General features: G+C 55.7%; 1 protein-coding gene across 2 annotated transcripts in view; it reads left to right on the top strand.

The window, feature by feature from the left end:
- Positions 1-767: 767 nt before the first annotated feature.
- STX3 (syntaxin 3) overlaps positions 768-25317 on the top strand; it is a 32058-nt gene continuing 7508 nt past the window's right edge. The window contains exons 1-10 of one of the 2 annotated variants that reach the window (XM_074998051.1): positions 768-999; positions 16840-16920; positions 17273-17372; positions 17545-17619; positions 18382-18449; positions 19586-19694; positions 20501-20574; positions 20917-21051; positions 22550-22660; positions 22771-22881. In XM_074998051.1, the coding sequence (XP_074854152.1) occupies positions 970-999; positions 16840-16920; positions 17273-17372; positions 17545-17619; positions 18382-18449; positions 19586-19694; positions 20501-20574; positions 20917-21051; positions 22550-22660; positions 22771-22881 (894 nt within the window). In that variant the 5' untranslated portion in view covers positions 768-969. Of the gene's footprint in view, positions 1000-16839; positions 16921-17272; positions 17373-17544; positions 17620-18381; positions 18450-19585; positions 19695-20500; positions 20575-20916; positions 21052-22549; positions 22661-22770; positions 22882-24470; positions 24586-25317 lie in introns of both variants that reach the window. The other variant, XM_074998050.1, reaches the window with a different exon arrangement.

Raw genomic sequence — 25317 nt, 5'->3', positions numbered from 1 at the left:
AATCTTTGAGGGGACTCTGGGGCAAACAGAGTTTTAAAACAAGGATGAGGCTTGGTCCTGCCAAGAGGGCCAGGGACTGGACTTCATGACCTCCTGAGGTTCCTTCCAGTTCTATGAGGTGTGTGTACCAGACCCTTGGAGATTCAGGCTGTCAGCTGGACCATTAAAAGGACCCTGACTCCTTAAAAATCATCAGCCACAAACACCCCCTGAAAGGCCAAGGCCCTGATCCTGTGCAAGGGGGGCCCAGGATTCCAATTACCGGGAGCCCCATTTCCTGCCCTGCCTTGGCAACTGGCCTCTGACCGGATGACATGGGAAGGAGTTTTATCAGCTGAGGAGTCTGCTGTAGGCCAGGCCCCCTGTGACAGCGCATGGGGCCTGTGGGGCGCCGGGCGACCCCTGCTCAGGCTCCGCCTAGCTGGCTCCCTTGCCTACACCCACCCAGTTGCGAAGCAAAGCAGGGCAGGAGGGGTGTCTCTGAGCTCTACTGGCTGGGATCAGAGGCCGGCCCAGCCTGACCGTCCCTGTAATGGGGGCAGCTGGGAGGACCCCAGGACATGAGAGGAGCAGGGAGGGCGAGAGCATATCTCAGATTGCACCTAGTTCTGGTGGGCAGCGGGATCGGCTGCGTCCCTCCGCCTCCCCCCCGGGCTGCCTCCTGGCCCTTTAAGAGACGCGGGGCTGCAGCTGCCGGCACAGGTGAAGTAGGAGGCGCCTGGCTCTCTCCTCCCTCCGTGCGTCCCCGGGGATTAGCAGCTGCTAGGGCAGCGCCTGGCGGTCAGCCGCGCACGGAGGCACAACCCGGCCGAGACGCAGGGCCGGGCCGGGAGTATTTTTTCCGGCTCCCATGAGTTTCATCCCCCGCTGCTAGCCGGGGGCGGGAGGAGGGGGGCGGGGCGCGCCCCGGCACCGCTCGGGCCCTTGCCGCAGCCGAGCCCGCACCTGCTGGGAGGAGCCCCGGGCACCATGAAGGATCGGCTGGAGCAGCTCAAAGCCGTGAGTCCCCCGGGCCGCTGGCGGGGGGTGGGGGCCGGTCCCTGAGCCCCCGGGCGGGCGGGGTTTTCTGTGCGGTGTCCTCCCGCTTCGCGCGCCCGGCTCCGGCCACGAGCCCCCTCCCCGCGTGAAAAAGTGCCCCGGGTGTGTCTGTATCTCGCGCGCGCCCCCCCCCCCCCCGGTGTGTCCCCACCCCCTGCCCGCCAGCTGCTAGCATGTCTGGTATCGACTCCCCCCGCTCTGTCGACTCTCCTCTCTTGTCCCTCCCCGCACCCACTGCCTGCTCTGTCCATGATCCCATCCCACCCAGCTGCCTGGTATGTCCACTACCCTTTCTTCTTCCCGCATCCCCTCCTCCCCAGCTCCCTGGGCTGTCCAGTATCATCCCTCCCCAGCTCCCTGGGCTCTCCTAGGTGAGGTTGGGGGAAATAACCCAGCCCCATTAGGGGGTCTCTTCCCCCCCCCTCCCCAAGAGATGGTGGGGTCTTGGGGGGCTGGTATGATGTCAGTACGCTGCCCCTTGGGCCACAGCCACACTGCGGGGATAATGAGGGGAGGGGAAGGAAAGGAGGAGACCACCCACGTGAGGTGTTCTGAGGACTAAACAGGTGGAAATTGAGGTGCTCATGTGCCCTGAGAGCAGGGGGTGGGGCAGGGCCCTTGTTCCTCCATCGGGGATAGCCCGGGGGGGGGGGTCAGTGGAAGAAAGGGAAAAGGAGGGGCTGGGTTGAAGAAACGGCCCCCAGGTCTCAACACCTCCATCCTCCCGCTTGTATTTGGATGAGTTGAACTGGCAACTTCCTCCTTTTCTTTTTCTCTTGGGGATGTTTGTATTTTTTTTTCCGACCGTTGCTCAGCCTGTCCGTTAACGGCCTGGCCCATAGGGGAACCCCACAAGGACTGCCCCCTGGCACTTTGCTGTGTGGCTGTCTCTGCTTCCTTCCTCCTGCCCCCTTCCTGTGTCACACAGGCATCTGGTGGCTGATCACAAGGCTGTTAGTGCCTGGAGCTCTTCTCAGGAGGGTTGCTTGGGAGCTCTGGCACTGGTTTTGTGTGTGTGTGTGTGTGTGTGTGTTGCTTGTGAGTGCAGGGGCTGTGCACAATGTGGTGTTAGGGTCACTCAAGCGCCACATGTGCTGAGTGGTGCCTGGAGGGTTGCTTGCAGCCAGCCCCTTCGGGCAGTGCCCCCACCTTTTGTGATATGATCTTGTGCGAGCTCCCAGGGGCTGCATGTGTTGTCTTGCAATCGAGGGGCACCTGGGGGAGCCCCATGCGTCTGTGCTGCCATGTGAGCAGCAGGGCATCCGTGGGAGCTGCACACGTATGCTGCCTTCTTAGGGTGGGGTACTCGTGAGTGCTGTGTGCATGCCCTTGGTGGAGTCACAGGTGTCAGGTGACAGGTCACCTGGGGCCAGGCCGCCACTGGCACAGGGTCAGACTCTCCCAGCTCTCGTTGCCAGGAAGCTCTGGTTAAAGAAGTATCAGACAAAGGGCTGAAGGCAAAGAATAAAAGGCCCGAGCAAACTCTCTCTCCCCACTGTGCGTGGGAAGCTCCGTGTCTGCGTGGCTCTTGGCTTAGCTGTGTCCCTCCTTACCTGCCCACTTTCTCCCCAGCCTGCTTTGCTCCAGCCCAGGTGTGACACAAGAGCTGCCCTGCCTATTAGCATCTGGGCAGCAGTTGAGCAGAGCCAGGTGGGAACAGTGAGGCTGGAGTACCCTATTTGCTGCTGCTTTACTTCAGTGGGGTTCTGGGGCTTCAGGGCTGAGAAATCTATACGGCGCCGTGGGAAATGGATCTAGCTCCCACCTTGGAGCACGTCCCATGTAAGGGAGCAGGTGTTCAGAGACTGAACCATCCCTCTTCTGGTCCCATTCCCTGGGGCAACATCTCTCGGTCCTCTCCAGAAGGCATGGTGATAGCCTACTCTGCCAGGCTCCGGGCTTGAGAGAGAGAGTGGAGTCGGAGTCAGAGCATGAGCCTAGGCATCTGGAGCACTTCCGCTGACTTGCCGTGTGACTTTTAGCCACGTCCCAATCCCTTGCCTCTCTTTCTCCATCTGTAAAATGGAGCTAATGATCCACTGATGTGCTTCCCAGGGTGGGTGGTGGAGAGGCCACACGTTTGCTGCGAAAGGGGAGGAAGAGGAGGCCACTGTGGGGCAGTGAGATATGGCAAAGGAGGACTCGGTGATCAGGTCTTTGAGTGGGAAATAAAAAGATAACCCAGTCCCCTCCGCTCAGGGCTCCCAGGAGTGACGCTGCCCCAGCTGTGGGACCCCACGCCTTGTTTGAACTGCCCTTACTGTGGGAGACCCTGTGAGGAAACCCTTGCAGGGCCTAAAGATGTATCTTTTCATTGAACAGTAGCAAGCTGTCTGGAAACAGACCCCTTGGTAGAAACCAGCATCTCCAGAGTAAATGCTCACCCTAATGATCACGTTATGCTTGTCAAATGAACAGTTTCCCTGCCCAGAACAGGGCTGTCTCTCCCAGTCAGACTGATCCCTCCTCCCAGAGGGCAGAGCAAAGACCTCTCCCAGTCTGGATGTGCCCCATCCAGAACCTAAGAGGTTAAACTCACTCCATCACCATCACCCCCGTGACTCTCGGTGGGGTGGGGGGCGGGAAGGCTGGAAAAAATCTGAGAGCTTTGTTTTGTGTGTGGGAACGAGAGGCTGAGAAATGTGTCCCACAAAGAGCCTGGTGGAGATCAGGAACCCCCATTGGATGTCTCAGACCAGTTGCTACCCTGAATCAGGGAGGCTGGGGCCTTGAACTTGTGACTCCTGTGTTGCAGGTGGGCTGTTATGGGAGTTGTCTTTCTCTGCCTTGGTGGGCTGATCTCCATGGTACAGGAGTAGGGCAGGTGGTCTGTCTGCCAGCCCAGGCCTTACAGGGCCGAGTTGCTTCATTTTGCGTCCCTGTTGGTGTCTTGGAGAGAAGGGGGTGGGAGTGACAGGGATTTAGCGGGGATTATGAAGCCATCAGCCAGGGGAAGAGGAGATAAAACGCTTGGGGAGGAGAGCGAGAGAAGGGGATTAATTTTATTTTTATTTCTTGGAGGACTGGAGTCCCAGACTGGCAGCCTGAGTGGGAGGGGGTGTGCTGGGAGGAGACTGAAGTAATCCTGTCCTGCCCTGTGGGGAGGGGTGTTTTCCAGGATATGAGTGAGGTATGCAGGAGAGGTACAGTTTCCTGCCCCTTAGGTAAGATTCCAGATCTGTCCCGGCATGGGGAGCTTGTTAGGGTGGGACCAGTGGAGCGAGCCCATGACCCTGCCATTCTTCTGCCTTGCTCCTCTTAGTGAGTGTGGGCAGTGGGGCCCTTGGTGTGTTTCCCACAGTGGCTCCCCTGTTGCTTGTACCATACAAGGTATCTTCTCAGCAGCTGCTATCTTGGGGCCTTGCCCTCCGTCTGAGTGGCACTGTGTTGGTGTGGCTGGGCCTGCTTTCCTCGGGCCCATTCCTGAGGCTGGGAAAGCTAAAGCTGCTGCTGGTGTCTAAACAGGAGAGCCCTGCTGCTGGGGCTTCCCCACTGGAGCACAAGGACAACCGGACCTGGCTGGGTGGGCATAGAGGCTCTTGGGGATCTGAACAGGGGCTTGGGTAGCTCAGCACACGTCATGCCTGGATTAATCACCAACCTCCCCCTCCCAAGTTCTTTCCTCCGCCTGAAGGAACAGGCTGGAGGTTCAGTGGTTGCATTTGCCCTGGTGTAGCAGGAGCAAAGTTCAACCTCCTAGGCTGAGGAGCATGGCAGTTAAGATCTGAGCAGAGCTGTGCGCCTGCCCCTGCAGCTCCAGTGGAGAGCAGCCCATGTCCCAGACAGGAGGTTTTGATGCCAGCCCTGTGACTCAGGGAGATCTGGTTTCTAGTCCCAGCTTGGCCAGTGGCCAGCTGAGTGACCTTGGGCAAATCATGTCCCCACCTTGTGCCTCAGTTTCTCTAGCTGCAAAATGGGGACATTGATCTCTCCTTGGCAAAGCACTTCGGCGATAAACAGGTGAAAAGCTCTGGATAAGAGCTGGGGATGATGATGGTGATTGTTGTCAGCGGTGTTGCCCCTGGAGAGAGGCCCTTAGGGAGTTGACGCTGAGGGATTAATGTCCTGATGTGCCCAGGATGTCTCCGAGCTTGTTTCTGATGGGCTAAACCAGCATTCAGTGTGGCAGCACTGACTAAACCTTTGAGGGCTCTTTCCTAGATTGTGCTCCGGCTGTGGAAGGGGATCAGCTATGATGGCAGAAGGACAGACTCTGGGAGCGGTATTAGGACACACTCCTGGGCAGCAAGGGATCCTGTGGGGTGCTTCCTTTGGTCCTCTCCCGTGTTAATTGTTTTGTATGGAATGGATACTCATGTCACTGTGCGGATACTTAGGGAACACTTAGCTTTGCTCTGGGAAGTGATCTCGTGGTGGTGGTGATGGTGGTGAGCGGTTAGATGGGCTCTGGTCAGATAGCTGAGAGAACAGCTGTTCCACTCTGTGGAGACTCAAATGCATCCAGCTGACCTGACCAGTCAAACGCTAATTAAAGCCCAGCTGTTGGCGGCCATGCTGCACGGTGGGCCTTCCAATACATAGCAGGGAAACTGCTTACAGTCCATCCCTGCGGGTTTACTGCACTGCTGTTGTTAGTACTTCTCTGTATTAGCCTGGCCCTTGGGAGACCCGCCTGTGACACAAGGCTGCATTGCGCTAGGTGCTGTACGAATACAGAACATTAAGACACCTGCCTTCTCTATATGAGACGAGAGACAACTGGTGGGTGCAGACAAGGAAGTACAGAAAACAAGGTGATACTGCTGAGCAGCGTGCTGTGCACTTCAGCAGCCGGACTGCTGTTGGGTTTCCCATGGCCAATGGTTCCCAATCTGGGGTTCACAGACCTCCGAGGGTCCACAAGAGTGTGGCGGGGGGGTGGGGGTCTGGGGGGGGGAAATAAGACAAATAAAAATGGTCATAGAAAATGAGTTTTAAATTAATTGCAAAGTTACAATCCATTGTTATCTTTAAATTAAATGTCTTCCAATGATGTTAAGAATTGCTGTCCGGAAAACCTGTTGTGGTTTCCTTTAACGGAGAGTACGCAGCTGCTAGAATTAGCTTTGATGGGGGGTCCGTGAACAGTTTGGTGGGGGTGATTGGGGGTCGGCCCTAACGAAAAGGTTGGGAACCACTGCCCTAGGGGCTCTGGTTGGGAGGGATGGTGCTGCGCTGGGGGTGATGTTTTACAAGGAGCGTCTCCCAAGCACCAGGGGCAGTCTGGAAGTTAAGTGCAAAGGCGCCTGTTAGAAAATACACCCCGGGGAGGCTGGCCTGAGGGGCCAGTTGCAGGTGAGCATCAGCATCTGGCTAGCAAATGAGGGAGGAGAGGTCAGATGGGGATTGACCGCAAAGGCCCTGGGAAGCGAAGACAAGCAGCTTATGTTTGATGCAATAGAGAGGGGGAAGCCAGAGGAGGTCAGTGACGGGCTGGGAGAATGATCTTTGTGCACCTGTGCTGTGTATTCTTCTAGGATGGGCTGACTATCTAGTCAGCCTAGGATGGGCTGACTGTCTACGTGTCCAGCAGTAACTCTTTTGAACACGGCCCTCCTTAATACCTGACGCTCCACAGCCAAGGGAGAGAGCCTTCGACTGCAAAAGGCGCTTGATCACAAGGGAACTCTCTGCTAGCTGGATAGTGACACAGAGGGAGCCGTGTTAGTCTGTATTCTATCAAAACAAAAAAAGCAGTCACGCAGCACTTCGAAGACTAAGAAAATAATTTGCTCGGAGATGAGCTTTCTTTGGACCTCTGTGCTTTGTGTTGAGTCTGTTCTGGTGTGGCTCTGATCTGAAGAAGTGGGTCTGTTCCGCAAAAGCTCATCGCCGAATAAATTATTCTGCTTAGTCTTTAAAGTGCTACTGGACTGCTTTTTTTGTCTCCACTAGCAGGTAGCAGTATAGGGCCAGTGGCACACAGGTGAGCAGCTCTGACCCCATCCACTGAAGGGAAGAGGTGCATTTTTCAGGTGCTTTCTCTAATCTGCACAGAACTGCCTTAGATTGGGACAGAGATATTTGCTTACAGCTGTGAGTGACCTCTTGTGGGGGGGGGGGGGGTGGCCCACACACCTTGGCTAAGCAAGATCCCCAGTGTAACAAGTAATGTACCTCCTTGCCTCCTGCTATGGAAATTCAAGCTGGGGTTGGGTCGGTGGCCGGGGGGGACGACGGAGAATTGAGTAGAGGGGAAAAGGTTAGAAAAATTGCTAGGAGTGGGGCAGGGCAGGAGAACAACAGCCGGTGGTCTGTGCTGTTTGTTACCTGTGCCAGTCTCCCTATAAGTCTATGTTTGTGTGCTCGCTCAGGAGAGATTCAGATGCCGCCCGGCTGATTAGCAGGGGGAGCTCTGCTGAGTTTTGTCTCTACTGGTGTCCAGTGACCATCCGTCCCGTTTTCACTGGGACAGGCCTGTATTTTAGGCAGGTGCCCTTCTTTTTAACAAAAAAAAAAAAAAGTTCTGTATTTTCACTCCCCCTGCTGACCTGCCCTTTCCCCAAGTCACTGCGAACGCAGGTAAAATCAATCGGGAGCTGGCCAGACAGCACATGCTGACTGTTCAGTACAGGCAGCAGCTGCCCCATTCCCAGTGCCTGGAGGCTGCAGCTGCCTCTCAGTGTGGCAGCCACCACTGGAGTCAGGGAGCATCTCTACAGCATTCCTGGAGCCCAGCGGCGTGGGGCAGTGGGTGAACCCACCTGCTGCAACTGGGGAGTCTCCTGTGGGGCAGCAGACCCATTCCAGCACACTATGGCATTGCGGGGGAGAGGGGGCAGCCAGGGAGCTGCACTTGCTTATCAGCTGCAGCCTGGGAACGTGCCCTCCCCTGCCAGGATGTCCTGTTTTTGGCATAGGGTCACCCTACTGGTGGTGCACATTGGCACCTGCCTCGGTGCACGTCAATTTATTCTGCACTTGCCTCCAGTTTAGTCTCACATGGATTCTAAATGAAGAAGGATTGCTGGAGGTTGCGCCGGTGGGAGCGGTGGTGGAGGTGAGGTGAAGAACAGCCGGGGGAGGAAAAGAACAGGAAAGAAGGCCGCTTGCCTCCCGACTCCCTGACTGGCAGCTGTTGGGAAGCTCCAGGAGAATGGTGGGTGGGGTGATGGCTTTTCATCCTTCTGTAGGGCCTGGGATCTCTGGAGTGGCTGCAGGAGAAGCCATGGAAACCAAAGAGACAGACACCCAGAGCAGGAATTCCTGGAGCAGCCTTTGGGGGCTAAGCTCCTTCCTAGTGTAAAACCCTGGCTTGAACGTGGACCTTAGTGGAGTGCCAGTGGGCATAGGCTAGCTGTGGTAGCTCCCGTCCTGCTTGGAGACAGAGTATGAGCAGATGCTGGTGCCTGTGTCCTGGTGAGGGAACTGAAAAGCTTATGGCCAGAATGATATTTAGGTGCCTAAATGGAAACCAACTGGGACTTAGTATTTCATGATTGCAGTGTAACCCCCTCGCTTGATCATTTCCTTCCCCTGTGGTGAGCTCCATGGGGCCCCCAATAGGCGACTGCAGAATGGCTCATGAATGGCTCAGCCTTCGGCTTCCTGCTGGACATTGGGGCTGGGGACTCTGCCTAGTCTCAGATCTTCCACTCAGCTCCCAATGTACAGCTGCAGTTCTTCCTTCACCACACAGCGTGTGACTAAGCTCCTCTCACTTCTTGTTGATGACTGCCAAATCCACTGGCCAGGATTCCAGGGCTGCGGTCTTCACAATCGTCTCTATGGCAAGAACGGTCACCATGTGTCATTCTTGCTCATCCTCCGTCAACTGGGGTGTTTCATTATAAATCTACTGTTGAATTCCTCTCTTGTGCCAAACGTTATTTCTGGTGTTAGGGTAACCAGCGATGACGCATGGGTGTAAGGTGCCCTGCTTTGAGCCAAGAGTACACATTGAACCCAGGACAGTGTGCAAGAAGCATGAACCTCCAACACGAGGGCATAAGGAGTCAGTCCCTTGATTGACGCTTGTTGTGGACATGTTAACCTTTTCTGTGGTACAGATGCTAGGCCCTACTTTCTCCTAATAGTGGTTTTGCTAAGCCAGTGTTCTGGGATACTGGTATTAACCAGGGCAACACACATCTTTTGTCTTTGATTAAACTCTCCTACCAGGCTATGCAGAGGCGAGAGGTGCAGAAGTAGGGAATGGTTTACCCAAGTGCTTCTCAAAATGTGGTCCATGGACCAATAGTGGTCCATGACCATCTTGAAGGTGGGTCATGGGCTTGGGACTTTGAGTCCACCCTGGGTCTCCAGATCGGCAGCCCGCCTTCCCTTTACGTTTTTGCTCTGTTATGTTTTTATGCTCCAGTTGACTAATATGAATAATTTAGTATGTAAGGTCTTTAGAGACAAGGAAATGCATTTTGTCACCGTGGGTGGTTGGCTGGTGGGCTGCGGAAAGGTTTGTATTGAGCGAAGTGGGCCATGGGCCAAAAAGTTTGAGAACCATTGGTTTGTCCATTTCAACGCAAACCCAGGGAAGGATGAGGCTTGATTTTTTTTTTTTTTTTTTTTTTTTGGGTTTGTGTATGTGCAGTTTTTTTTTCTGGAACTGTTTCTACTCCTGTTCCTGAGGTGTATGTGGAGAATCCCAAGTATCTTACCTGCATAGCTCAGAATTTGAAGGTTTTTCTTAAGAGTCCTGGAAGTAGCCAGCACAAGGTGGAATGACATGCTTTTCCTGGTTCCCTGTGAGCGTCCTGGAGACCCAGTCAGTCAGCAGGATCTAGTCATGCCGTGGGAGACTGATGCTGTCTCCGCCTCTTCTTTGGGGGCGTGATAGGATTGTAACAAGAGGTTCCCCAGGGTCCCCTCCTTCATGTTACTCTGCTGGGCTCTTGCTGGAACAGCCACAGCTGCCAGGCATTAGCAGTTAAAGTTCTTGCTCCTGCAGCAGGATCTATGCAAGCAGAACTCTCTCTGAAATCCAGAGGACCTAGATTTTTCAAAGGTATTTAGGTACCCAGCTCCATTGATTTCAGTGGGAGTTAAGTGCTGAAATACCTTTGAGGAGTGGAGCGTAGGATTATGCACAGGTTTAAAGAAAGGGAGAAGGGCTGGAGCGGGGCTTTGGGTGGGAACTGGGGCACCCTGGGTCAGCTCTCTGCTTTCCCAGACCTTGGGGAAGTCATTAGGACTCTGCCACAGTTCTGCTTCTGGGACCAGCCGCCTGGAGGTGCTGGGAGGTTAAGGAGGTAAGTCCTTGGATTAAGGTCAGCTGCCCGATTCCTTTGGTGGGGATCAGGGCCTAAATGTAAATGTGACCCAAGGAGTGGGGTTAGCAAGGAGAGAGGCTGGGGTGGGAGGAGGGTGGCAACAACAAGGTCTTGGCTTGACGCAGGCTGACTTGGTTTCAACCTTCCTCCTCAAGGGACATCAACTAAAATTGGCTGTTTGAACAGCTGCTGCAGGAAGCTGGGGAGATCCAGGGACTGCAGCTGTATCTCCCGTTAAAACCGCCCTGGCTATTGGCAGCACACAGGGCTTCCGCAGCTACAGATGTCTCTTCTTCAGGGAGTTGCTTAATTGGTCTCTCTTTGTATTACGAGTGGGTGAGGTAAGATCTTTTATGGTGGGAGAGCCAAGCTCTGGAAGAGCCCCACCTAGCCGGGAGTTCAGCTCTCTTGCCAGCGGACGTTGGACGTTGGTAAAACCTATTACCTCACCCACTGGGCTTCTTTCGTCGCATGGGCAGGGCGGGATGCAATGCAGACCGGCTGCAGTGCAGCCGCTGTCTCGTGTGTGAATTTATCAGCGTTCCCAGTTCCCTGTTGCAAATGCACTTCAGGTCTGTGCTGCAAGAGGTGCTGCTGTCCTACCCGGTATAACCCATGCACAGTTTGGCTGGTGGCCCTCAATCCCACCCCCTGGCCCCTGCCATCCCAGCCCTGGGCTCCCCATGCACAGCTGGGCTGGTGCCCCTCAGTCGCTGCCCGTGAACGCCCTTGACTCCCACCCTGCTGCCTTAAGTTGGTGTCTGAGGCATGGCTGATTCTGTATGACCCAGTGCCCTATCTGGGCCTCTCCAGCCACAGCTTCCCGCTCCTCCCCAGCCCAGGGTCTTATCTGAGATGGAAAGATGCTACATCCCCTCCTCCCTCCCCACAAATACTGGATTTAAAAATCCTCCGGGTGCCAAGTGAGTCCGCACAAGGGGCTGCCTCAAACCAGCCTGCCGGGTTCTTCCCCCTCATGCCTACCCTGTGCCTTCCCTCACCGGGGGTGTCAGGCTGGAGGGTTCCCTGCTGCGCCTCCCTGCCCCCACCCTTGGTACTCTGTCTCGGCAGAGTGCGTGGGGAAGGCGTAATGCAATTAAACGGGGAAGCCAGCCATCTGGTCCCGGCTTTCCTCAGGCCCTGGGGGAGGGAGGGGGCCTGTCCTCTCTCCCTTTAAGCCAACAGCTGGGGTGGGGCGATGGGGAGGTGGCGAGCGGCACCCCATCTCTTGCCCTTTAAACAGGGAAGCGGCAGAACCAGCTGGCTGGTGGGGGTGAACTGCTGTGGGAGGCCTAGGGGAGCACCGCCACTTCCCGCCTGGTGGGAGGGGGCTCTGCCCACGGGTGAGCCTGTCTTAGGGGAGTCGCTGTCACTTTAAAGCAGGAAGGATTGGGGCGGGGGGTGGCTTGTGCGTGCTCCGGAGCATGCAGCCCCCTCTCCCCTCCAGCAATCTGTTAATACCTTCACTGTGTGTGCCTGAGACCAGCTGCGTGAGTAGCCCCACGGGAATGCAGGTGGCTGAGCAACCTTTCTGGGGGCACTGAATACCCTCTGGGGCACAGTACCTTCTGAGTGTCCACTGAGCCTGCCGCTGGGCTGGGAGCCTTCTCCCTCTGCAGCTCCCACTTCCCCTGGAGGGTGGGTGGGGGGGTACCAGAGAAGGAGCCTCTTTCTTCTCGGTCGTTGGCCCCGAGCTAGCCCCCAGTCGAGAGTGACTAGAAGCGGCTCGCAACAGAGCGATTCCAGCTGGAATTGCCCTTCCTGTGTATTTTGATTGGCTGCTTCCCCTGGGCCCTTCTCAGCCTTTTCTAGCACTGTCTAATTTTAGAGGTCCTAAGAGTGAGGACTCTCATTGATGCCCAAGGGGAACCATTCAGCCTCCTGCTCACTGAGGTTCTCAGGCAGTGTCCCCCCCATGCTCCTTTCCTTGCTTTCATCCCCTTAGACCTAGTTGTGTTCCCTTGAGTAGCAATTCCTCTTTCTCATTGGCCTTTGCTTCCCTTGGAGGCTGGCTGCTTGTCTACCATCGCTGTACCTTCTCCATCTCCTGCATGTGGAGTACAGAACGCGCACCTGTGTGCACGCGTGTGCCTCAGGTGAGGTGCTTGACCTGGGGGCCTCTGGTGTCTGAGCCACAAGACCCACTTCTAGCCCAGGCTGTAACGGGCTCGTTGACCATGGTCTTCATCCCATTGTCCAGGAGAAAGGAACATGCAGAACGAGTGTGTGCAACATGTCTATTTGTGCCTCAAGCCTGCCGAACAGCTGTAAAGTGAAGAGGCAGAGAACTGTTTTCCTCCTCATCCCACACAGGGATTGTGCAGGGCTCAGATGCGGTTGCTGCAGCAGGTTGCAACCTAGCTGTAAGGATTCCTACTGCACAGCCGAAGGCTTGTTCTGGGGATGGCCTGGGCAGGCATCCTGGACCACTGACTGGGGGCTCCTAAGCATCCTGTCTGTGCACCCTTCTCGCAGGCCGCCTGGGTTACACAGCTGGCCTGGGCTGGATGGAGGGAAGCTGTACTCCTAGAGTGACAGGCTGTGAGGTCTCAAGGCCTGTGCTCTGGCTGAGATGGAGGCTCAGCAGGCTTCTTCTCTGGCCCACCCCATCCCCCAGGCAGCAGTTGACATCCAGGAAAACCTGAGCCACCATCTCTTGGCTCCAGGATCAGCAGCATCAGCTGCCTCCCAGCAGCGCGAGGAGAGGCTTAGAACAGACCTCACAGAAAACCAGCAGTGGCGTCTAGTTGGATGCCAGCTGGTTCCCCATCCCGAAGGCTCTGGCAGAGCAGCTGCCTACAACCCATATCTATCACATGTGGCAAAAGCAAGGTTGGGGCGGGGGAAGCGTGGGTGGTCTACTCGGGCCATTAATAGCAGGGATCTTCTGTGCCTCTGGAAAGGGACAAGGAGTCACCTTCCCATAAACAAGCAGTGAGGCCGCCGCTGCTGCTTAGTAAAAAAACCTTTGCCATCTTGGCCCTTAGGTTCTTTTAGGGGATGTGGGAAGAGGGGACCAGTGAGGATTGTAAGAGTTATGGCAACATGGGCGGGGGGTGGTGGGTTCACTCTGATTTCTGTGTGGCGCCTTGGAGGCGGGCATGAGTTTCCCTGACTGGCCTCTTGACACTGGGCAGAGCTGAGGTGTTCGTGGAAGCCCAGGACTGGAAGAGACCTCCAGAGGGCTTGTGGTGCAGTCCTGTGCCCTCACAGCAGGACTCCGTAGCATCCAGACTATCCTCGATGGGTGTTTGTCCAACCTGCTCTTAAAAAAGCTCCGAAAACAACAAGTCCCATGACACCGTATAGACTCATAGATTTATTGGAGCGCCAGCTTTTGTGGGCAAAGACCCGCTTCAGCTTTTACCTGTGAAAGCTCCTGCTCCAATAAATCTGTTAGTCTATAAGGTGCCACAGGGCTTCTTGTTTTTGCAGATCCACACTTGCAGAGCTACCTCTGACACTTAACACCCCCACTGGCAGGGATTCCACAGCCTCCTGAGGCAATTCAGTCCAGTGCTTAACCACCCTGGCAGTTAGGAAGTATTTCCTAATATCTGATGTGAACTTCTCTTGCTACAATATAAGCTCAATTGTTTCTTGTCCTGTTGTCGGAGGTTGAGGAGAACAGTTTTTCTCCCTCCTTGTAACAATCTCTTAGGTGCTCAAAGATTGTTTATCACGTTCACCTTCAGTTTTCTCTTCTCCAGGCTAAACAAACCCAGTTCTTTCCGTCTTTCCTCATCAGTCATGTTTTCTAGACTGCTGATCCTTCTCTGGCCTCTTTCCAACTCGTCCGTGCCTTTCCTGAAAGGTGACACCCGGAACTGGATGCAATACGTCAGTATCGGCCTGGAGTAGGATGGAAGAGTTCATGCTTGTGCCTTGCTTACCACGCCCCTGCTAATACACCTCAGAAGGATGTTTACTTTTTTTTTTTTTGTAACCATGGTGCTCTGAGTCATACTGAGCTTGTGATCCACTGTGACTCCACATCCTTTCCTGCAGAACTTCTTCCTATTTTGTATGTATACAACCAGGCGTGTCCCTTGGAGGGAGTGGGACCTGGGCCAGGCGTCTCTCCCTCCCACCACCCCAGGGCATGGCCCTGCCCTGTCTCTTTGCCACCCTGCCTCTCCCCCATGTGATGCCGAGAGCTGGCAGAGTGAAGCAGGCTGGGACAGAATTGTTCTGCTTCCTTCTACTGCCAGTAGGAGCAGGGGTGGCCTGCTGCAAGCACCAGCCCCACTGCTAATCCCTGGACCACCATTGGCCCTAAGTTTCTGCATCTCCCCTGAACTCCCCAAAATCACAGTGCCTGGGGCAGTTGTCCTGAACTGACCTATGGACAGGACAGCCTGAGTGCACCTGGATTGCTGCTTCCTCAGTGGCGCGATTTGCCTTTGTCCTGACTGAATTTCGTCCTATTGGCTTTGGACCGTTTCCCCGGTTTGCCCAGATCATTTTGAATTTGCACCCAGTCCTCCAATTTGTCTAGGTCACTGTGGACCCTATCCCTACCACCAACATTACTACCTCTCCCCCTAGCCTAGTGTCGCCCGCAAATTTGCTGAGGGTCCGATCTGTCCCCTCATGAATAAAAACGTTGAACATGGCTTGTCTTGGAACCGACCCATGGAGTACTCAGCTTGACACTGGACTGCCAACCAGACACAGAACTGTTGAGCCTTGATCTAGCCATCTTTCTATCCACCTTACAGTCCGTTTATCCGATCCGTACTTCCTTAACTTGCTGGCAAGAGTGCTGTGGGAGACAATCGAAAACTTTGGCGAAGTTGAGATATTATGTCCATCACCTTCCCCATCTCCCTAGAGCCAGTTACCTCCTCATAGAAGGCAATCAGGCTGGTCAGGTGTGACTTGCCCTTGGTGAATCCATGTTAACTATTCCTGATCACTTTCTTCTTCTCCAAGTGCTGCAGAGTGATGTGACTCTGCTGCTGCATTATTGCCATGGGCTGGGGGCAAACACGGTCTTAACCGTAAAGTAATCCTATTTCCACTCTGCTGGGGGTGTGGTGAGGGTCACTTCCCAATGGGGGAACTTTAAACTTGGGGCCAGACCCCTCCACTATGACCCCCACCTTTTTACCAGCTACCTGCAAGGCACCTCCTAACTCCCTGCCCTTTACCCTCCCTCCATCCTCCCCGCCTTTAGGCAGCACCAATAATCTCCATAAAGTCCCTGGACTCCTCTGCCCCTGCTTGTGGCGGGGCAGCTGATCTGGTCTTCGGATCAGCGTCCCACCCTGGTAAATTGGGAGTGACTCCCATGAAATCAGAGCAGTCACTCCAGACCACTCCCAGGCACGAAGTTGCCTTCTGGTGACTGGTATTTTTAGGAGGCTGCTTGAGATGAGTTGATTTTTCGTCTGACGTGTTCCTAGAGGACATAGTAAAATATTCCCAGTGACCTCCATGCGCAGTAGCTGGACCCCTGGTTCTTGGTCTCAAAGATGCCCTGAAAGACAGGTCTTGCGGGGGCTGGGCAGAGTCCCTGTGGCTCTGGGCTGGGTGAATGGATGGGGTCTCCAGGTCGTCAGCCTGGCGTCTAGCCCCATCACAGAGGTTACTGAAAATCTTCCTGAGGTTGTGAGCGTCTAACAGCGCCCCGGGGCGGAGGGATCGCCAGGAAAGCTGATCCTTCACTTGGGTATCGACCAAGTGCTCTAATCTCTGCAGGCCAGGCCTTGCCCTCCTCATTGTTCTGAGTGAGGCCCATGCTGCACAACTGGCCACCCAAGGGGGTTGCTGGGTGTAGGGCAGGGGTGGGCAATAATTTTTGATGGGAGCCACTCCAAGAACTTGGAGAGTGGTCAAGGGCTGCCCTCTTCCATGATGCTAACAGAGGAGGTGCAGGGTCTGGGATGGAGGTTGAGTGCAGAGGGGAGCTGGGGGGAAGGAGGCGGTGGGAGCTTTGGGAGGGAAATGGGGTGTTGTGACCTGGGGCCGGGGTCTGAGATACAAGCAGAGGTGTGGGGGTTTGGGGTGTGACCCAGGGCAGGAGACTGGGGTGCAGAGTCTGGATGGGGGCGTGGGGTGGGGGGTAGAGGATAGGATTATGTGGGAAGGCAGAAATAAGCGGGGGAGAGAGTTGGGGAGAGGGAGGGTCTGGAGTGCCAGAGACAAGGTTTGGCCAGGAGACTTACCTGGGTGACTCGTGGGACAGGCTCACGGTCTGCTGCAGCACCAGACTGCTCAAAAATGCTCCCCACTTCATGTGGCGCTCTGCCTCAGCCCCCCGCAAAATCTCTCAGCGCCTATTGGCTGCAAACCATAAGAAGCTTCCCCTGCCCCCACCCTCCAGAACAGAACAGAAAGCTGCAAGGGGCAGGAAGGGCCACATCCACTGGCGGGGCAGGCGAGATCCGGCTTGTGGGCTGTGTCTTTCCCACCCCAGCGGAGGGGCTGGGAATCGGGGCGCTGGTAAGGTGCTCGTTGGTGCACTCCTAGGTGCTAAGGGGTTCCTCTGTGCTGGGAGCAGGAGGGCAGAGCCTGGCATGGCTGAGCTGGCTCTGGGAAGGTCCCTCACCAGCCTTGCCCTTCCTTACAGAAACAGGACCAGGATGACGATGCTGACGATGTGGAGATTGCCATCGACAACACAGGCTTCATGGACGAGTTCTTCTCAGAGGTGTGGCCCAGGGATGGGTGTCTGGCTCGTTTGTATAGTCTGTGTCCCTTCTCCAGGGCAGAGGGAGCAAGACCTGCTCTCAGAGCTCCTCTGCCTGCGAGGCCCTTGGGCCTAGAGATCATCTCCTTTGGCAGTTAGCTGTGGTCAGGCAGCACAGATCTGGGTGCTTGGTGACCTTGGGCAAATCCTTCCTCCCCACCCCGCCATTGTCTGTTGCCTGTTTAGAAAGTGAGCTGTGGGGGGCAGGGGCCCTCTCTGAGCATCCCTGTACAGCCCCAAGCACCCTGCAGCCCTGATCGCGGTAGGGTGGCCCTGCAGTACAGCTCACAGCCGTCTCCTCTTGCCATTTTAGATTGAAGAAACCCGACAAAATATCGAGAAAATCGCGGAGAATGTGGAGGGGGCAAAGAAGCTGTACAGTATCATCCTGTCCGCTCCTATCCCCGAGCAGAGTAAGCCCGAGCTTCTCCTGCACCTGAACAAGCGCAAACACGGGTCCACCTCCTGCGGGAAGGGAGGGTGAATCTCTGCCGGGGAGGGTTCCAGCAGCTGCTCTCCTGGGGGCCTTACTGGCCAGGGTCCCCAGCTGCCTCTGATCGGGTCTGGTGGCTTGTGCTTCCGCAGAGACCAAAGACGACCTGGAGCAGCTCACAGCGGAGATCAAGAAAATGGCCAACAGCGTCCGAAACAAGCTTAAGAGTAAGAGACTGACCCTCCCCGCCGCCACCCCCTCGGCTGGCTGTTAGTGGATCCTTCCTGTAGAGCTCTCCCTAAGGCTGCCCAGCCCCTGTCAACACCCACCTTCTTTCGTCCTGCACTCCCCTGAGACTGCTTCTAAGCCATGACCCTTCCTGGCCAGGAGCTGCCCTGCTGGTGGGGCATCAGCTGCCAGGATGGATCCAGGGAACTTTGGATCTTAACACTTAGGTCTCTATGGCTCGTGCTAAAAGACCCACCTCTGTTAACCCGTAGTAGGATCATCAACTTCTGTGTCCCAGACTCTCCCAGTGGGGACAGAGAGCTATGCAGACAGGGTGCAGATTGCACCCACTACCTCCCAGTGCCTGGAGAGCAAGCAATGTTCCCGCTTATCTTTTCCACCTATGTGCAGAATAAACTGCGCGCGTCAAGGCACATGTGAATGTGCACCACTAATAGGGATGGAGCTGTGGGTGCTCTGCTAATCAACTGGGTGGCATTTGCATTTTTTCTGAGCAGGCGCATAAGCACCCACAGTACAGCGCACACTGGTCGCAAGCGGGTGCAGCCAGCTGAGCCACTGACTTGGCTGTGGATGGGTGAAGTCGGGGGGTCAGGAAGGGATGAGCCATTTTCCTACGGGAAGAGGAGAACTCCAAGCTCATCGGGAAAAGAGGCTGCGATGTGAGGAAAGTGCAGCCAGTCCCAGTCTTTCTCCCCTCCCGCCGCCACTTACTTCACCCCATTTGCCTGTGTCCCCAGGCATGGAGCGGAACATTGAGCAGGATGAAATACGGTCGTCAGCAGATCTGCGGATACGGAAATCCCAGGTGAGCAGGGCACACGCTGCAACCCGCCTGTCAGCCTGCCTCGAGCCGGCAGCGGATCCCGGGGACCGTGGGCTACACTCAGAGCCCTGGGGGAGGGGACAAGTCACAACAGAGATGGTGTGACTGTACAGGTTGAACCTCTTTCATCCGGCACCCTTGGGACCTGACCGGTGCTGAATGAGAGAATATGCTGATCATGGAAGGCCAACGTTGTCTAGCACATGACCAGCACTTCCACTGCTTACTGGGCTCTTAGTAGACACTTAGGGGTAAATTACTGCTAAATAACAGCATGGAACACAGAGAGCCAGGACTGTGGCTGGAAACAAACTTTATGGGATCATGAGAAACTTGGCCACCCCCACGATAAGTGGCTGCCCAGTGAGCTAAAAACGCCGGATTACGGACGTTGCCAGATGAGTGCTCTGGATTAGAGAGGTTCAACCTGTAGCACAGCCCTGTGCAGGGAGATGATACCTTGCCGAGAAGGAAGTCAGCGGTATATGGCCCCTTGGCTTCGTGTGAGGCCCTCTGAGAAGAGGGTTCCTCAGTCCCACAGAGGAAGGCAGAACCAGATCCCCTGGCTGGGTGTTCAGGGGGAGGAGTGGGGATGGAGCCTAAATCAGACATTTGTAGCATGTAGAGTGCTGGATGGGATGGAGAGGAGTTGAAGCAGGGGGCTCTGGTCCCTCAGTGCTGGGGGGGGACAGGCAGGGGAGCCATGAGGCACAGGGGGAGCCCTGGTGAGCTGCATGTGGCTCTCAGGCTGTCCACCACTGCCTGAAGCACTATAAAATCACTATATCTGGAACATTTAGACCTGTCATGCAGATGGGTAAACTGAGGCACAGACAAGACCCTTCCCCAATGCTGCAGTGGGTTCTCCTGTCAGAACCAACCAGACAGTGTTTTTGGGGGGCGGGGGTTACCAGAGAGAGGGGCTGTGCCAGTGCCAGACTAGGTGACAGAGGGCATGGGGTCAGGGTAAGGAGATGGGGAGCAGGTGGGCTGTGCTGTGTTCAGATAGCTCCCTGGGCAGGTGCTGGCCCAGTTGGACAGGCAGTGCCCACTGACCCCATTACCACAGTATAGATCATACAGAGACCCACTCGTTTGTCCCCTTTCCTCCCCCCCAGCATTCTGTCCTCTCCCGAAAGTTTGTCGATGTGATGACTAAGTACAACGAGGCACAGGTTGACTTCCGGGAACGCAGCAAAGGGCGAATCCAGCGGCAGCTTGAAATCAGTATGTACCTTCCGTGCTCAGGTCCCCCAGGCAGCCTGTGGCCAGCCCCTGAATCTCTGCTCCCCAGCCAAGGGGTCATTGGATTCATTTCCCATAGCAGTGGAGATGACCTGACTCCAGTTTTTGGGCCTGCGTTACCGTAGAGATCGTAATTAGGGCCCTAGCAAATTCACAGCTGTGGAAGAAACCTGTCATGGACCAAGAAGTCTAATCTCTGTGTACTTCTGTCTGTATTGTACAGCGTTTCCCAGGCTGGGGATTCTGACCCACAAGGTGGCTGCAGGACTTGTTGAGGGGGCGCGGTATTGCCACCCATAGCTCTTCTTCTCTGCCTTCAGAGCTGGGTGGCTGGACAGCAGCTGCTGATAGTCCAGTGCCCAGCTCTGAAGGCGGCAGCAGCAGCACAAGGTGGTGTGGTTCTGGGGGAGTCGTCGCTTTCCCGGGAGGGGGTGTCCTCATGGCCTTCACACATTTCTATTTTGCTGTTTTTTTTTTTTTTTAAATACATATTCGTACCCATGATCCCCTCCCACCCCCCCCCACCCCCCCCGTGTGTGAGTGCCCCCTGCTGGGGAGTGTGAAGTGGGCAGCCGTGAGATTCCTCCCTGCCTCCCGGGGGGGCGGATGTTTAGCATCTGGGCCTGGAAGGCATTTCACAGTTCGGAGGCCAGAAGGAGTCACACAAACACACCTGTTCCCAAGGACAGTCAGTGTAAATCTCTTCCCGCCCCCTGGAATTCCATGCTGGTTCCACCATTTGTGGTCAGGGATTTGATGTGATCTCGCCTCTTTCTCCTGTGGTGAAGCTGGGAAGAACACGACGGACGAGGAGCTGGAGGAGATGCTGGAGAGTGGAAACCCATCAATATTCACCTCTGGGGTGAGGACGCAGTGGGATATGGAGGGAGATGGGGCAATAGGGGGGTGCGTGGAGAGGAAGAACTGTAGAGGAGCTGCTGCTGCTAATAGTACCTAACTGCTACGTAGCTCTTCCAACAGCAGATCTCCAAGCGCTGTATAGACTGGGAATCTCGGCACAGATGCTGGGACTGGGGGAGAGCCGTGGGAATTTGGGGGCTGGGCGGCGAGTGTGGGTGTCAGGCTGGGGGTGCGGGGGAGCAGGTGACTGAGCAGTGGGAACATCAGGGCGTTGGCTGGTGGCTCTTTAGCAGTATCGGGGTTTGTGTAGGGCAGTCGCTGATGCTGCCTGGCTCTGTTCTAGATCATGGATTCGCAGATCTCGAAGCAGGCGCTGAGCGAGATCGAGGGGCGGCACAAGGACATCGTGCGGCTCGAGAGCAGCATCAAGGAACTTCACGACATGTTTGTGGACATTGCCATGCTGGTGGAAAACCAGGTAACCAGGCAGAACAACCAATGAGGGCTCTGCTGGGGCCCTCTGGAGGGATAAGAACCTGAGTGACTGGGCAACTGGGACAGGCTGGGGGAACCTAGTAACTAGGATCAGGGAATAGAATAACTTGGGGGGGAACATGAAGAAGGTCCCTCAGCAAGCAGAGAGTGGGGCCCTAGAGGGATGAGCACAGGTAACCAGGCAACCTGGGCAGTGACCAGGGTAACAGAGCAACCCTATGAAGAGTGACAGCTGTGTAACAAACAGGAGGTGGAGTGAGGCAAGCCTGGGCGATGGAGTACCCGTGGGAGGAGAGGGCATGATAAGCATGTCAGCTTGAGGGTAGGAAGGAAGGGATTGTTCTGGTCAGGGTGAAACGGGGTGGGGGGCAGGGGCAGGACTGAGCAAGCTGACAGGGTAACTGCGCGGTGCCTCCTAGCCACCAGGGATTTTATGCTGGCTGTACAGGAGCTAGGTGGAGTGAGCTGGGGATTTGGTTTTGGTGATGTGGCTGATGGTGTGGAGGCCCAGCGGCCCGTCCTCTTGGCTTTCCTACGACCCCACAGAGCTCCTGCGGCCAAGGCCCACTCTACTTGGTGTCCCTGGGAGAATCCTCAGCCCTCTTATTATCCTGGTGCCCCTCAGTAGCCCCAGAGTGCAGCCATCTCTCACTGCAACTTAGCCATTAGTGTCCATCCCTGAGGCCCCTTTCTGTTTTCTACCCACAATGCAATGCCGAGGAGGTGGCGTGCGAGTCGGGGAATGGTGAGTATGCCCCTTCCCTGTCCTGAGAGGCAGCAGGTTGACCCTGACCCCTGCAATCCATGGCAACCCCTCTGCACCCAGGAGAAGAGCAGGGGCTGGGGGTGGGGTGGGGTGAATGCCTCGCTCGCCTGAGCGGAGTGGGATACCTTGAGGGCAGGGCTGGGCCGGGCCTCCTGATGGGAGGAGCATGTAAATGGCAGAAAGTGATGTTGTGGTCTCGCCCACGGGCCTGCACTGTGTCTTCATGTCCCAGTTCAGCCAGGTGATTGGCACCGGGGTCCAAGCCCCCACCAGTTTGCTGAATGAACATCTCCACTGCAAAGCCCATCTGAATTAGTGTCCCCTGCCCCCGGTGCCTGGAGACGTAACTCCTGAGCCTTTGCACTGGGGTGCTCGAGGGTTCTTTCCCAGTCAGTTGCAGGAGATCTTGTCTGCCATTCATGGGGCATTGTGGGAAGGACATTGGAGGACAATCTGCACATGAATCATTTATCCTGTGTTCTTACTCTAGCCCTGCCCCTCCATTTGGGTCAGGCAGCCCAGGCTTAACATGCTTCCAAACCCAGGTCTGAGTTTTGTGTGTAGCTGGTAGGGAGGCCTGGGCTAAACCTGGGTAACATCCCTGGCTAATACTGCAACGTCGACGTGCTCTGAGTGACTCTCAAGTGCCCCAGATCAATGGGCACTTTTGATGTCTGAGTTTCCTGACAGGTCTCTCTTCTTACTCCCCTGGCAGGGTGGGGTCATAGATAACATAGAGCTGAACATGATGCACACTGTGGACCATGTAGAGAAAGCACGAGAGGAGACCAAAAAGGCTCTGATATACAAGAGCAAGGCACGCAAGGTGAGTGCCCCGAACCTCGATCCATGCCTGGGTCCCCTCGATGGCTCTCTTGTTTTCTTCTGTCTCTTCCGCTGCACTCTGCCGCTCCCGCCATCTCTCTCTTCTGCAAGGGAGCCATGATCGACCGCATAGAGACCAACATGGACCAGTCGGTGGGCTTTGTGGAACGGGCTGTGGCCGACACCAAAAAGGCAGTGAAATACCAGAGTGAGGCCAGAAGGGTGAGAGTGATCAGTCACAGGCCCCTGTCCAATTTCCATCTCCTGCCAATCAACAGCCCCTGCCTCGCTCTTCTTAGATGCTGTCCAATCATGACCCATCCACCAACCGAAGCCCCACCCTACCCTCTCTGCCCCACCAATCACAGCTCTCTGCGTAGTCCCCATCCATGCCAATTAAAGGGCTCTCCTCTGTTCTGTCATCCATCCCACCATCGAAAGCCCCACCCTGTAAAGTGTCTGTCAGATCCCACCTTCCAGCTCCCACCAGCAAAGAGCCCTGTCATCCTTCCCAGACTCATCCAATCACGTCCCAGCTGCCTAACCAAAGCCTGGCTTCATTAAGTCCCTGCTTCCTTTCCCCATTGCATCCAATCACAGAACTTCTCAGTCCCTGTCAATGTTCCTCCTCCCGCATCCCACCTGTCTCTGACCTCACCGCTCTCCCTCCCTCCCTCTTCCCCAGCCCCTCCCTGATAGCAAAGGACCCACAGTTCTCAAAGGTATTGTAATTGCCTAGGGAGCTAGTCACCAGAATGCCTCGTGAGCACACGGGCCAATGGGTCTGTCTGGCAAAGGCCCAGAACAAATCAGGGGCCCTGGTGACCAATCCCCATGTAGAAAAAACTTTTTAATGTGCACGGTGGCATGGGTGAATGTGCACCACTGCAGGGACAGACCACTAGCGGTGGGTGCTCTGCTGATCAGCTGGGCAGCATTGGACTCTCCTGCATGGCTGCACGAGCACCCGGCTTGCAGGGAATGCTGCTGGGGACCCCTTGGCTTGTCGGTAATCTTTCCCTGTCCCTTGCTCTGGCTTCCTGGGCTCTTCTTTCATAGCCTCCTCTCGCAGCCCGGGCGTGGAGCCCCTCCACGTGCAAGGTGGCCTGCTGCGTCCCTCTCAGAGGCAGCTGCTTGGGCTGTCTCTCTGCTTCACTTCGCGAGCTCCAGGCTCCTCCTGGGCCCTTTTCTTCTCTAGTTGTCTTGATAAAGGCGGTTAGGAGCCAAGCTCCTGCACCAGAGTTCTGGCACTGTCCCCTAAAGGGCCCCCTAGTCGGGGAGGGTTGGAACTCCCCCACACCTCTCATTCCCTGCTGGCAGGGGTCAGTACTGGGGTAACTTGGGCGCCCTGGTGGGAGTGGTCAAGATGGGATTCTCTGGAGCTCCCCACCACCAGCGCTCCTGTCCTGTCCAGCAGGCTTCCTGCTGGGAGTACCCCTCTGCTCACCGTTCCTAGTAATGCCCCAGTGGAGGGAGAAGAGCGTTGTAAGGGCACTGGATGCACACAGCTGCTCCACCAGTCCCTGCAGTATTCCTGGCCGGAGAAGGCTGGAACTGGGCTAAATTAAGAGGGAGACCAAAGTCGGGAAGCCTAGAAAAATGTAGCTGTGCTGATCACTGAAAGATTCTGGTGGTGAATGTTTGTGTGTGTTTTTGAGGCGGTCCAACAAAATTGCTTTGCCACCTTGACGTCTGTGCCCTGCCCTCTGACACGCATCTCTGAAAGGGGCACCTGCCTGTTCTCATTGGCTGTTGCATTGCTGTTTATGGCATTTTTTTTGTTTTGTTTTTGTTTGTGTCCCCTCCTCCAGAAAATGGTGATTATCATTGTGATAGTGGTGGTCTTGCTCGCAATAGTAGCTCTGATTATTGGACTTTCCGTAGGGCTCAAGTAAAGCCAGCCCTCAGGGTTGTTGGCTTGGAACTGTAAGTAGTGTGGGGAAGATGGGGGTCGGCTGGGGCGGGGGGGAGTGGAGGGGAGGGAGCAGCAGGCAAACCAAGGTGGGGGTGTGACTTGAACTTCTTGTCTCTCTCGCCTGCACTGGAGAGCTCAGGACCATTTTGAGCCGGGTGTATACCAGTGTGCACCTTGGACATAGGGTGGGGTTTCACTCCTCTTTCCTGCAGACCAACCCTGCCATGGGTCAGAAATAAAATGCATCTGTCCTGGGTGTTATATCCACAACCTTGACGTGCACTGGGGTCTACGCTTCAGGTTCTTGATGCTGGCTTTGGGTTCTAGACTTTTGGCTGTGTGCATTCTGTGCTGGGAGCTCTTGGTTGTGGGTTCTGTGCTGCAAGTGTGACCCACACACCTGGGTGTGATCCACTGTCCCCTGTAGTGGCACTTAGCCAGCTCAGAGAGAGAGAATGAGTCTCCGCCACGGACTTAGCTTTTAGCTCAAACTGTAGAGCCACAGAGTCCGGTGCATTGGCCGCTCGCCATGGGTGGTGAACAGGACCCCGTGGTGTGGAGAATCTGGCTCTGGAGCTGCGTGCAGCTCTGGGAGCCTTTTAAATATGGCCCCTCCTCAACCCACATGCAGGGGGTGCTGTCTGCCCACTCTGCCACAGGCCCTGCTGTTTTGGTGGGAGAAACATGTGGCGGCTGCGGTGGCCCCGGCCACGGATCCAGCAGTAGATCTAACAACGGTGCTG

The sequence above is a fragment of the Carettochelys insculpta genome, chromosome 6, assembly GCF_033958435.1.
Source record: "Carettochelys insculpta isolate YL-2023 chromosome 6, ASM3395843v1, whole genome shotgun sequence".
NCBI classification, from domain to species: Eukaryota; Metazoa; Chordata; order Testudines; family Carettochelyidae; genus Carettochelys; species Carettochelys insculpta.
The sequence above is the reverse complement of the archived record's forward strand: the minus strand, read 5'-3'. Positions and strand labels throughout refer to the sequence as shown.